Genomic DNA, 14,269 nt, shown 5'->3' with positions numbered 1-14,269 from the left:
CAAAGAAAAGGCAGTGTGAATGGAGAAAGGCCATTCTAGGGGAAAGAGGAAACTGAATTTAAAGTGATCAAGGCAGAAGAGGAAGTTCTAACGAGCAAGGTGATTGCTCAACTGACATTCGGGAACTTCTAATCCTCCTCTGCCACTACCAGGCACCTCTCTTAGTCTCTGTTTTCTCATCTGTAAAAAATGAAACTGAACTTGATGGTCTTTGGGGAACCTTCCAGCTCTAACATTCTAAAAGTATAATGAATTTTAAGAAACCTGCAGGGGAAAATTTCCCCCACTCCTGCATGAACAGCAGAACTGAGCTGAAAGGGCACAAAGAAAGTGTTTCATTTAAGAAGAAACTGTGAGGTGCTGTTACAGCAAGCTATTTCTATGATCATCTGCGACAAAAGAGAAAAGACGGCCAAGTCAGCCTGGCTCATACTATAAGCAGCTACACGATTCTCTACATACTACTTAAGAGCAGATAGTTTATAGAAAGTAAAAAATGTCTATAAGATTTGGCATCTTGTTGCGCTCCCATTTCTCATATCAGGGGAAACTAAGGATAATGTTCTCTTAGGAGTGACAGTGGGATGGTTCTCCCACACAATCAGAAGCTGGGTTGCCTCCAGCACAGCTTCTAAAGGCTGGCTCATATGCACGAAAAACCAGACGTGAAAAGGCAGTGTGGTTACCTAGTTAGTAGGACATAGTTCAACAGAATTGTTCTTCATTCTGAAATTACATCTTTCCCATGATGGGGATAGCAAATTGTTCTTTCTTTCAAGAAGTGATAATGACAGTAGATGGTAGGTTTTCATTTTTGTTTGTTTAGTTTTAAGTCCTTACTTGGTAAAATTAAAACCACAGTCTTACGGTGGTGTAATAGTCTGAGTTCTCCAGAGAAATAAAACTGGTAGTATGTATATATGGAGAAAGAGAGAGAGATTTCTTTTAGAGAATTGGCATACCAGATTGTGGGAGCCAGTGAGTCTGAAACCTTCAGGGCAGGCAGGCGGGCTGTAAATTCCAGGAGTTGATGTTGCAGTCTTGAGTCTGGAGACAGAATTCCTTCTTCCTTGGAGGAGCCCAGTCTTTTCTTTTAAGGCCTTCAACTGATGGAATGGAGCCCACCCACCTTATGGAGGGTAATCTGCTCTGCTCAAAGTCAACTGATTTTAATGGTAATCATCACATCTAAAAAATACTTTCAGAGCAACACCTAGGCTGGTGTTTGACCAAATAACTGGGCACCATATTTTCAATTTTATTGCAATACTCCATGAATTTGAAAAGTCTGGAAACCACAGACCTGGCATCACTTCATCCAGACACTTGTCTCTAAGCAGCACGACCCTAAACCCTCCACTCAGGGGTCTTCACATCTCCAAAGAAGGAAATGCACTCGAGAGGTTCTTATACTATTCCAAATTCTTCCTTCTGTTCTAAGAGGGCTTAGAAGAAAAACTTTTCATTATTTCTTTTAATAATCCTTTGTATAACAAAAACACATATTATTTAATTTGTATTATTTAATTATCATTTTTCTCCTAATCTGATATTCAGTCAAATTATTTGAAGACTGAGTATCATACAAAAAGTAAAAGATTCAATACCCATAGGTAGAGTCAACATTCGATAATTTTAGATAAATTATTGAAGATTGTTAGACTATTGAATGTTTGATTTGTTCCTCTTTTATTCCCTCTGCTCTCTCCCACCCAGACCCCACAAACACCTATGCAGAGAGTTATCTTCCATCACAGAAAGATCCCGCTGAATCCCATCCACCACCAACCCATAGCACATGTTCCTTTGAAACAAATTTACATAGTCCTGGGTGTCAGAAGAGCTCTAGAGCTCCCCAGGACTAACTGGGTAAATAACCAAGTTGCCCGGCCACCTCTCTGTGGGCAAGTTTGTTCCGCTTTGTCCTGATCAGATAGCTCTGAAACTAGAAAAGGCATCACCTGGGCCTCCTGCTAAGTTTCTCTTCACTGTTGTTGCCATACTGCTCCTCACAAAAGCCCCAGAAAAATGTGGGGGCCCTGTGTGCTGCTGCTGCTGCTGCTCTGTAGAGACATCGGGGGTGCTTCTCTCAGTTAAGAGAAAATGCAGGAGGACTTGAGCTAGTGACATGCAAAACCACATTTCCTTTGCTGCCTCCATCTCATCTCATCTCCATACCCGTGTGAACAAAGTATGGGGCAATAGACTCTCACATCCTGCAGGGCTACACTACTTTTCATCAAAGCGTGGAAGGAATCTCTATCCCAGATTCACACAGATTGGTCTCATCTCAGAGGACAAAGTGAACCCACATGTGGTATATATAAAAATCATGGGAAGCCACTACGTACGTAGAGCTAGAGGGACCTTCAAGAGACTCTCATAGCTTTGATTTTGTTTTATTTTAGCAGAGGCCTTTCTTCAAAAAAAATCTTCAAGAATAAATAATATGTAATATATATGAAAATAGAGCTGCTGCTGCTCTCCTTGAAAGACAACTGAGATTATTGGAGCAAAGCCACCCCCTTTGCATCCCTCTTGGTAACTATTCCCCCAGTTCCCCAAACCTGCCACCGTGAGCCCCTGAGACAGCTCTGAGAGCCCTTCAGGGCTTTGGGGTCCCTACAAAGCACCATTTAGAAACTGCTTTTCTAGTCTAACACCCTTAGGTGGCCTAAGTTGCTTGAGAAACTTCCAGACATTCTAAACCTTGTTAGCCATAGAGGAAAAAGCCAAACCCCAAATCTCCTGATTCTATTTCCAAAGTTCCCATGACATGATACCACCTCCAACTGGACTTCTAGTTTTTATTTTTATCACACAAGATCTTCTGTTGAATGGAATGCTAGGCTATTTCTCCACACTCCGGTGGATTACCAGAAACAGCCGGGAGAGCACAGCACAGTTGGAAAAGAATAGACAGGGCAAGTTTTCTAGTGAATCCAGAGATATCTCAGATGTCTTCATTCTGGAAGGCAACCAAGACAGACTATGGAAAAAGTTCACACCATTGAAACATAAATATAGCTAGTGCTTCCTTACATCAAAAAGCCAGTTTCAGCAAAATTCATTCTTGGTAAATTTCAAAGCTTATAAATATCTATTTCCATTACCTAGAGGGGGGAAAACCACACACCCTGCTGCTCCTGACTGGTTCTTCACAGTAGAGGAGATAAAGTCACATATTGTTGTGTGTTCAAGGGCTTGTGCGTGCTGTGGGTAGGATTTCCTGTGTCAACAGAAGGAAATCACATGTACAAAAACTCCAAATGTCCCTTACTATATTAGCATATCTTGTGCAGAAACTCTAGATTTGTATACTATACCCCGGAACCAGAAGGCGGCTAAGGCAGCTGAAACAGCAAAGAAGTTCACAAGGAGCCAAATTCCCATCTCATACCTGAACAAATTTGAAATGGAAGCCCAGTTAAATACAAAGAACTTTAGAGCAAGATCTAGAAACTATTAGTTAAGTAACTCTCTTCTTAGTCATTACCACTAACTTAATGCTCATTAGCAGTAAGAGGAGGACCTATCCAATTACCTACTGCTTGGTTTCCTGTTGTGCTAATGAACGGGAAGAGAAACAGAGACTACCACTAAGCAAGAATTCATGTCTGTGTGTAGCCTGGGGCTTGGCCACATGTCTGGGTGTGCTGAGTTGTTCTGATCAGTCAGCTTAGGTAAAATCTCATTCCTGGAAATGCCAGAAATAGCACCAGCAAAATGCACTCAGAAAACCCAAAACGCTTATCCTGCTCCTTCCCCTTTCCTTCTGGAACAGTTTCGTCCTAGAGCGATTAGGTGCAACAAGCAAGGTAGGTACAAGTGGGATGGGGCTGCCGGTGAGGGGTGCTCACGTTCGAGCAGGCCAGGGGGCCTGGCGTGGGGTGGGTGGGGTGGTCTGATGCAGGCTGCCAGGTCCGGAGTGGAAGGAGGAGGGCACCCACAGGGCCGAGGCAGGTGTAGGGGTCTGGGGGTGAGGTGTCAGAGCCTCAGTGATCACGAGCGGGTGAAAGGGGTGGGGTGGCAACAGAAGATTGGTTACACACAGGAGAGTTGATCAAATAAATAAATATCTTAAGGATAATAGGAGTCCAGTTTCTCATTCCTCAAGGAGTTCCAAATATGGAAAGGAAGAGAACTGGAATGAACCTCTGAGTTTGGTTGCAATTGAAGATAATGGGGTAAATATGATTTTCAGTGTATGTGGATGGATAGAGATGTGAATTTAGATACACACAGGTGTAAATGCGCTAATGTGTGCTTGTCCCCTGAGAGGGCTGGAGAGAGTGATCCCCAACAAAAGCAATGAGTAACACCTAGAACCCAAATCTTGGTTTCTAAAAACTGCTCTCCACTAAATCAGGGCCCCTGGGGGAAATGACTGGCTTTAGGGCTGGGACAGGGAAAGTACGAGTTGAGTCTGGAAAAAAAATATCTTTTTGTTCCAGAAACTACAGAAGTGTTAAAAAAAAAAAAAATGGGGATATGTCAAAAGGACAGGGAACCTTGTTGAAGTGGCTCACATTGGCCAAATCAGAGGCAATTTAAGCACCAGAATAATTAGTGAATCAGCTAAATAAAATAGAAAAATCTGTGTCCATGGATAAAAATAAATGAATAAATTGAGTTTTTCATAAAGGATGAGCTATTTACATAATATCAAAATACATATCCCCAAATAATTATTATTTACAAAGGGGGAAAGAATAACTTTGTAGTGGAGAAGACTGCCAGATAGCACCTTAATCAAGGAATCAAAGTTGATGTTGGGGAATGAGGATGAGGATAGGGTGGGAAGAGGCATGAGACTGCTATTTTCCATGATAAAATACAATTTGACTTTTTAAAAATGATGTAAATGTACAATTGTGATAAAAATATTAAATTGGAAAAAATTTAATAAAAAGTCCTTGTCCTTTATTCTTAGATCTTACTCACTGAAAGCTAGAAAACAACAAGTATTATCAAAACAATTCAATCATAATGCAGTACTTGAAACAAAATGGTAAATGAAAAGGCTTTTACTAAGGGAAAATATAATCATATAATTCCTCTCAAATTGAAAAATCCTTGATCCTTCGTCAAATCGTTGATCCTCAGAGTGTCAAATATTAGCAATTTGAAAGAAGCAATTTTAAACGCTAAAATAAATACTATCATTAGTATTCACAAATCCTTGATCCTTAGAGTTTCAAACGTTAGCAATTTGAAAGAAGCAATTCTAAATTGCTAAATGAATACTATCATTAGTTATTGTAGGAAATAAAATACTATCTAGCATTTGTAGAGTTTTGCTAAAGGGCAAGCATTGTTCTTAGTGCTTTATATGCATAATCACATTTAATTTTCACAATTTCTCTATGAGGTAGGTACAATTATTATCCCCATTCTACAGATGAGGAAACTGAGGTGCAGAGAATTTAAGACTCTAGCCCAATATCACACAATTAAAGGGGTGAACCCGGGTAATTTAACTCTTTTGCTTGTGCATATAATCGTTACACTGGCAGTTATAAATCTTAATTCTAACCCACAGTTCTATTTCCTCCTCAGTCATTTAAAATCTATTATCCTATATCTCTGTCCCCATGACCCACCATCACAACCTTCACCCTGCCATTTAATTCCTTAGCTCTTAGGAGTCTCCTAAATCTTCTCCCTCTATCCAGATTCTCCCCATAATGACCCACACTCCAGGCTCTTCAAAATAAGCTTTCAAAGAGAGATTTATCCAGGGCATACCCTTACTTACAAACAAGTGGTGACATCTTGTTGCCTGAGGGTGGAGTTCATACCCCTAAGGAGGGTATTCAAATTCTGTAACATTGGGCCCAGTTCTGACCACACTTTCTATGAAATCCTCCCTCCAGCCAGTCCCCTAAAAGCATCCTACACAACCCTTCTCTTTGCCCCTACATAAGCTCTACAGATGTTTCTAAAATGCCCTGCCTTCTCTTCTCCCCCCAGAAATTCTTTTTCTTTTAAGACGCATTTTAAATGTGCAATTTTCTGAAAAGCTTTGGTTAGGGAAAGTCCCAGCCAAAGACTGAAAATGTCCTAGAGGCAAGAACAGTATCTCCTTGTCTTCATATTCTCATCTCTAGCACAAGGACTGGTAGTTAATAGTTGCTTATTAAATTAAATGTTTAGGAAATTAATTGAATTTACTAATATACTCCTTCCAAATTTTGAAAGCCATTAACTTTGGCTGGAGTTAATAGATCATTTTTAAAAGTAGATTTCTATTTTATGTATAATCTTGCTCATCAAATTTCCTAACATTGCCGATTTGCTGCAGTTCTGCATCCAGTTCACTGATCAACTATGAAACTGAAGGCTGGCTTGTCACTGCATCTGCAAGTGATTCACTTGCCTGGGGGAAAGTACATGTCAGACATTTACATTTTGGCCTTTAGGTGAAGACGGAACAGAGCAAAATTCTTGAAAATGAAAACAATGAATCCAATGCTGATTGTGATCAGTGATGAATACCTGGCCTAGCCTAAAAAAATGTACGGCTTCTGGAGGTGTGTTCCTAGTCTCAGGCTTGGTGTGTGTGACCATTGTGAGTGCTAAGTTGTCAGCTCCAAAGGCTTCCACAGATGACTTGTGTAAACAGAGCCTTTAACAAGATATCCTGTCAAGACATTTCTTTGAGAAGGTTTTTAACTGTTAATTTTATCACCAATGACTTTAGAACTTTCACTAGAAAAAGAGGCTCCAACATTTGTATGAGAGGTCGCTCAGGGGCAGTGTGGTGGGGCGGGGTGGCTACAAAGAGATTACTTAGGAGGCACCTACAACAGTCTAGGTGACCCTTCCTCAATGGAGGAGGACAGAGAAGTTTCTTTGAAGTGAGACTGCCATATTAAGAGACATGTGCATGTACACACACACACATACATGTTAACCAGAATAATGCGTTTGAACCTACAGATTGGGTTCTTTTTCTGCTTTTCTGGGTAGAAGTAGTATTAATATAAAAGAAAGGGCACTGGACTAAAAGTCCAGAGGACTTTGGAATAACGATAATAATCAATAATAATTTTTTAAAAGCTATACAACAGTCACCAAGTGCCATGAGTTGTTCTAATGTTTTATAACCATTAAATGAGTTTATCCTCTTAACAAACCTAAAAGGTGGGAACTATTACTTTGCAGATGGGAAGCTGAGGCACAAGATTGAGTTGACCACATTAGTCAATTGCAAGGGGTGGAGCTAGGATTTGCGGTAAGGCATTCTGGCTAACAGGGTCTGGGCTCTTCATCACTCACTCCAACATTCAGTAATTCTAGTATCTATTAACAAAATGTATTGTTCTCATCACCTCTCAGGACTTGTTCTATTTGTTTGGGTTTTTAAGCAGCAGCAGAATTGCCTTGCAAACTGCCCTCATGCTAAAGAGTATTTAAATGAAAGGAGAAATTATACATTCAAATAGTCAGGTGGGGCCAGGCACCGTGGCTCACACCTGTAATCCCAGCACTTTGGGAGGCCAAAGTGGGAGGATCACTTGAGGCCAGCAGTTCAAGACTGCAAATCGTCATGTGATATTAATTAAATGGACCAGATCATAGATGATCTTTTATTTCGTAGTTTAAAAAGTAGGAGACAATAAAAGCGCTGTTTCTTCAGCTGTCATTCAAATACCTAAGCATAAATCTATCCCTGGGTCAGAAAAGCTCCCATTTTGTAACAAGGCACATAAATAGATGCCTCCCATAATTCAATGATTCCACGCTCCATTCTCTTCACCACCAACAAAGTGAATAATGCTTTCTGTTAAAAAACAGAAAGCAAGAACTATGTTGAAATCACTGTAAATTTAATCCCTTTGGTATCCAAGAATGTTGTCTCTTTTTTGGGAAAGCTCTAGAAACACTATTCAACTCAATCATAACTCTTGCAATATTGTATCACTAGACACTAACAATCAACACAAAGAAATGTTGAGAAATTAAGCCAAGTGAGAGCAGTAGAGTGTGCTGAATGAGATAGGCTCCCGGGAGGTTTGCCGCACTTGAGTGTCTAGCACCCTATTCTCGGCAAAAATGCTGGGTAAATTCAATTTGCCTTCTAATTTCACAGCTGCGCTTCCACCTAAGATTCAACTTCAGGATTTCATTTCTTTACCCAGAGCAGGAACATACCCGACTGTAGCTGTTTCTCTGCCTGCAGGTTTTATGGGGACAGTGAACTAGAGTATATTGTGGTATTAAACCATAACCAGGCAGTAAATTACAAGGAAGAAAACAAAAGCAAATTCCTGCTGAGCAGGGTGAATTTTTTTGGAAGTGAACGATTGTACCTTATTCCGAATGAGCAAATAAAATAGTGAAACATTTCTTAGGAATTTGTCATCATAATTCATGTTTATTTTGCCTTTAGTTTAGCAATGGAAGCAATATTTGAAAGAAAGAGTTTCCACAGGGGGGAAGGTGAGTTGAGAGAACAATGGTACCCTAGCGGTTGTAATAGTTACCAAGTAAACCCTATTTCCATAACTGAGTATTTTTTTTTTAATCCATGGACAGACATGCAGGGAACAGAATCAAACTCAAATATTTCAACCTTCTCATTGTTTCTGAAACTCCTGATTGTTTTTTCAGCAGCATGCAGTTCAAACTTTTCAGGGGGAGGTGGTGAGGAAGGAGGGAGACAGAGCAATGCCATAAAATAGACAAAAACCAGTCAGTCTTTGCCCAAATAGTGCAAAGATGGTGGTGACTCATGGTAGTTCTTAGGGACACTGAGTATGTTTGCCTCCCGGAAAACCTATTTCTTTATGTTTTTTCCAACCCACTCCCTCCCCAGAAATGGGAGCAAAATTTGGCAGGCGAAGGCCACAGCATCTTAGTACTAAATAGGAAAGCACAAAATTCTGTAGTTGTCCTGCTTTCTTCAATAATGATACAGCAATCACCATTACATGTCATATCATACAAACAAACACAAAGAGCCCATACCTGTGATATTTCCCACCTCCACCTACCCACTCCTCAATATGCAAAATAGTATTGAAGCAAGGGATGAGAATTAATTATCAAGGGATGAGAATTAATGTTTTTAATTTTGGTAAATGGAGAACTTGAAGTTCTAAGAACTTGCTGTCTTTCTCAAGCCCACAAAGGTTCAAAGCCTTCAGACATTCTGTTGTAATGATTTTGAGAACATAGAATCGATCAAGGTTAAGGCCACCCATTGAGGGAATTCAAGATCTTAGGGAGCCTCCCTCTTTAACAAATTCCCAGACTTTGAAGAATTGGAAGGATTAAATTTTATATCTTTTTATTTTTTTAAAAAAGGTCAAATTAACATTTTTTCCTAAAATCATGATAGTCATAAAAGTCTTTAATGTCACATGGTTTCTTTAGAAACAGTTTCCCTTCCACCCTCTAGAGAGACAGTTAGGGAAGCTGTTTGCATTACAAATGACTAACAGCAAATATTTTTATCAGAAGACAAAGAAATCTCAGTAGGAATTCAAGAAATCAGGGAAGTAAAAAGGACTATGAGTTTCAAACATGGCTCACCTTTACTTTTGCTGAGAAAGCAAATTAGCTCAAGAGGGTTTGTAAAACAAGACTCTTTCAAGGATGTGTAAAAATTAAAGTAAAAAAAAAAGAAGAAGAAACCCATATGTGGAGACGGTGAGGACAAATATTGTGCTGCTTAATACAAGAATTAGACAGCAGTCTGCTCACCAGCACAAATGTAACCGCATAGTCAAAACAGATATGTCTTGGAATGGGAGCTAGCCAAGCATACGAGAGGAAACACAGGAGGAACAGAAACATATGCTGCTCCCAGACAGTTCTTAGGCTATCTCTTAAATTCCAGTATTTTCACATGCTAGCTCTGGAAGGAACATTAGAGCTTCTTCCAGTCTGACCAACACATGCAGAAGTTGGAGGCCACTTCCAAGGAGCCCTCCCCCACTTCTGGAAATACTACTCCAATGCACCTCACTTTGTGGAATCTGCCTCAATTTCCCGGGCAGACAGAGGGGGACTCCTCCTCTATATTCACAGATCCCTTCATCCTACCACTATTTTGGCACATGTCACAATCACATTATTATTTACAAGTCCACAAGCACCAATTTATAAGAAGATAAGAACCATATACTCATGTATTGCAATGGACTGAATGTTTGTGTCTTCTCCCCAAATTCTTATGTTGAAATCCTAATCATCAGTATGATGACATTAGGAAGTGGGACCTCTGGGAGTTAATTAGGTAATGAGGGTGGAGCACTCTTGAAGGGGATTAGTGCTCTTATAAAAAGAATTCCAGAGAATTCTCTTGCTCTCTTCCTCTCTTTCCACCATGTGAGGAAACAGCCAGAAGTTGACAGTCTGTAATCCAGAGGAGGGTTCTCACCACAATCCAACTATGTGGGCACCTTGATCTCAACTTCCAGCCTCCACAACTGTGAGAAATAAAGTTATGTTATTTTTAAGCAACCCAGTCCAAACTGACTGAGACAGTGTGTGTTAAGACCCTCATTGCTTGGCAAAGCCTGACTCAGTTAATGAGTATTGATTCATTGATTGCTCAATTAAATGATAATGCATGAGAAAAATAAGACCCAGACTTGTGAACTAACTTACCCACATCACCCAGCTACTTTGTGTCAAACTAAATCTCTTCATAGGCCTTAAAAATGTTTTGGATGCATAATCCAATAAAGGGTTTTATTGTAACAAGAAAAATTCCATAATAAAGCTGGCAAAACCTTAGTTTATAACTCAAATTTGCGTGTCAAATGAGCTATTTTGTTTTTTGATATTTAAACAGTAACACTGCTCAACACTAGGAAGAGAATTTAAAGCTTCCGAGCAAATGCCAAAAACGCTTTCTTTCAATTACTCAGCACACACGTACTGGGCTTTGTCTGTGTTCCTGGCGTTGTGCTGGGAACAAGGACATGAAGATGAATGAGGCAGAGCCTGGTTCCTGAGGAGCTTGTCATCTAGTGGGCACGTAATGGACAGCCCAGGAATTCTTTTATTTTTTAAAACAAAATTTTTTAAAGAGAAATTTTTTTCCAAAGAAAAATAATATATATAATTTTTTTTTAAGTTAAAGGAAAGTCCCTAAGGAAAGAGATACACTAGAGGAGAGCAACAGCTACTCAAAGCTCTGGTACCCTCCCTGGGTGGCCTTGCCACTCCCAGACATCCTGGAGCTTTACAGGGCTCTTCACTGCTTTGGAGGGGGTGGTGAGGGTGACATTGAGGGTGCCTTTGTCATTCTTTAATACATCATACCCCACATATCCTGAGGGATATGCCAAACCTTCACTGCTCTGTGTTCCAGAAAACTCCCAAATTCCGAGGTGATGCTGATGCCACAGGTTCAGGCACTGGATATTAAGACCCCCCCAAAACAACACTCTCTTAATGTGCAGAGAAAGAAGAGCCACTAGCTTCCTGCTCCGTCCATTCATGCATCACCCAACTCCTCCCTCCTTGCCCAATCCCTTTCCTTGGCACCTACTTCCTCTTCCAGAAATGGCTGGAAGCCTGTTCATGGCCAAGGTCAGGACCAAATTCATGGACATGCAACTGAATAGCCACACAGGGTCCTGTGCTCGGAAGAGCCTTACCCTTGGCTTACTGTTCTTCTGCTACCATCTTGAAATTCTTAATAATTTTTTAAGAGGGACCTTCATTTTTATTTTGTATGGGGTCTTACAAATTATATTCTTGTGACCCATAATCTAGGCATCAGGACCACACAGGTTCCGTGTCAGCATGGCACCTGACCTGCATTTGGTCTTTGCCATTCCATGCATTATCACAACAGAGTATTGAAGTGAAAATAGTGGCTGACCTTCAGGTGCCACTGGTCTTCCTCTGGGAGGTAAAAACCATGATAAAAGGATTTGTTTGGATTCTATCACAGGCTAAACCAAACAATGCCAGCCACAAAGGTTGGTCCTCCCATCAGTACAGTACATTGATGCACTGATACACTCAGAACTGTTCCTGGGGTCTGTCAAACATCCTCTTGGGTAGAAAGATCAGAGCTAATTGGACAAAAGTGACTGGGGAATAACCCTGTTATCATACACACACAATTACCATAGACTACTGTGTAATTACAATGGTCTCAAAGTCTGGTGACTAAACCCGCTGCATCAACATCCCCTGGGAATTTGTTAGAAATGTGCAATCTCAGACCTACTGAATCAAACTCTAGAGGTAGGGCTTAGCAACCTGTGTTTTAACAGGCTAACCAGATGATTGTCATGTCACTGAGAAACACTGGCTTATTACCAATAGAATAAAAAATAGCTTCCAGTTGCAAATATGTAGCATCAATTATGATAAATGTCCTCCACCAAAAAAACCTACTAAGGAAATTTACATTTATTCATTTACTTCAGTCATAATTTCATTTATCCATATGCTAACTATAGGTGTGTTTGTGTTTGTGTGTGTATGTGTGTGTTGCATGCACACACATGATTAAGCCTCTGAAGTGAGCCAGGCACTACAATGGATATAGGGTTAATGGTGTGTAACATAAAAGGACTTATAATCCAATGCAGGGAAGCAAAGAGGCAAATTCATAAGTAAATTCATAAACATGAATAACTCTGCCCAGAATTTCAGATGAGAAGCACCAGAAAGTGTAGTAAGTGTTTGGCCCAGGGAGAGATTACATAGAGCTTGTTGAAGCAGGGTTAGGGAAAAAAACATAGCAAAAGTTTCCTTCTATGACTGCTAATTATTCTACAATTCTAGTTATTCTACAACTGGAATTTTTATGTGAGTAATAATGCTACTGAAAGTTCAGTATTTGTCCCCAAGGCCGAATCAGTGAGAACAAAGAATGTGGACAAGTGGTTTGAGGAAAAGGAAAGAGAAGTTTATTAATTTGCCCACAAATGAAGAGGGCAGTCGCCTAGTGTCTCAAAGACTGTCATCCTAGCTTTAAGCAGAAAAATGGGGCTTTCTATAGGGGCAGGGGTTCTGTGTTTGGGCTCTGGTTTACATGACCAGTGTCACATGTTGTGGCTTCAGGCTATTGTTGTTTAACTATAATTGGTGGCTTTCATACACCTTATCTCTGGTGACTACAATCACCCTTGTCTGGACAATTCTGTTGAGCCATCTCCTGTGGTTTAAGATACTAGAAAACAAACAGCAAAGAACATTTTCTGCCTATTTGATTACTGGCTTAGGGCAGGAATGCAGATTTTAATTCACAGAAAGGGTGGGGGGTTTTAAAGAGATAACTGATAAAACATTTCCTTGCTATTTTTCAGACCTTTACCTCTGTTACAATAATGGGGGAGAGAAACTTCCAGGCACAGGAAGAATATAAAGACACGAAGTGGAAAAGAATAAAGTGTGTTTCCAGGTAAGCATATAGTTTCCTTGCAACGGAGTGCAGATTCTGTGAAAAAGGCTAATCTGAGAATAAACTAGAATAACTGTGTGAGGCCAACTTTTGGATCAAGGGCCTTGAGTGGAAGGCAGAGTTCAGGCTTCGCAGATTGGAAGTAAGAACAATGTACTGAACCAGTATCGGGGGTCTCAATTTCCTGCTCCATCTTGGCCACATTTCAACTCTGTGATTCCAGAGCAAAGAACCCAAGCAGTTCTGGATGCTGTTTGTTTGGACAAAAAGAAAAATATATTTGTCCTTTTATTTCACAGACAAAATGAGACAGGCAGAAATGAGTTTAGAGTCATTTGGAGACAAAGCCATGTTGCTGGCCCATCTCGTGAGACTGGATGTTTCTTCATGGCCTTTGCCAGACAATGCATGAGATGCAATTTGTAAATCAACTTTTTTTAAAATTTCAAATTATTAAGGGGTACAAATGTTTTCGGTTACATAGATTGCTTTTGTAATGCTTGAGTGAGAGCTATAATTGTGCCCATCACCCAAATAGTGTTCAATGTACCCATTAGGTAGGTTTTTGCCCCTCCCCTCCTCCCTCCCCACTTGATTTCCATTGAGTTTTACTTCCCATAAATCAACCAATTCTTTCACATTAGAATCCTTCATGAGGACAGGTTTTTGGGAATATTTTTTTCTAGAGTAGTTTGTAGTTTGGAAAGTTTTCCTGAGCAAGGGTGTGTTTAATCTTCCACTTTAGACACTAGACTTCCAACTATCCCTACCTCAACTCCTGCATGGTGTCACTGCGGGACTAATAAGCAACTGCCAGCATCTTTAAATCCAGGGCTGAGAGTCTCATATGACAACATGATGGGCCCTGAGGTGAGGGAGGAAGGGCCC

The 14,269-nt window shown here is 40.3% G+C and overlaps 1 protein-coding gene across 1 annotated transcript in view; it reads left to right on the top strand.

Moving 5' to 3' along the window:
• Nucleotides 1-13,374, top strand: part of C1H21orf91 (chromosome 1 C21orf91 homolog) — a 51,637-nt gene extending 38,263 nt beyond the window's left edge. Inside the window, exon 5 of the mRNA XM_045540481.1 lies at nt 13,287-13,374. Coding sequence (XP_045396437.1) covers nt 13,287-13,345 — 59 coding nt within the window. The 3' untranslated portion in view covers nt 13,346-13,374. The remainder of the gene's footprint in view (nt 1-13,286) is intronic.
• Nucleotides 13,375-14,269: the final 895 nt, after the last annotated feature.

This window comes from Lemur catta, chromosome 1 (genome assembly GCF_020740605.2).
Source record: "Lemur catta isolate mLemCat1 chromosome 1, mLemCat1.pri, whole genome shotgun sequence".
Taxonomy (NCBI): domain Eukaryota; kingdom Metazoa; phylum Chordata; class Mammalia; order Primates; family Lemuridae; genus Lemur; species Lemur catta.
Note: the sequence above shows the minus strand (reverse complement) of the source record. Positions and strands in the feature narration are given on the sequence as shown.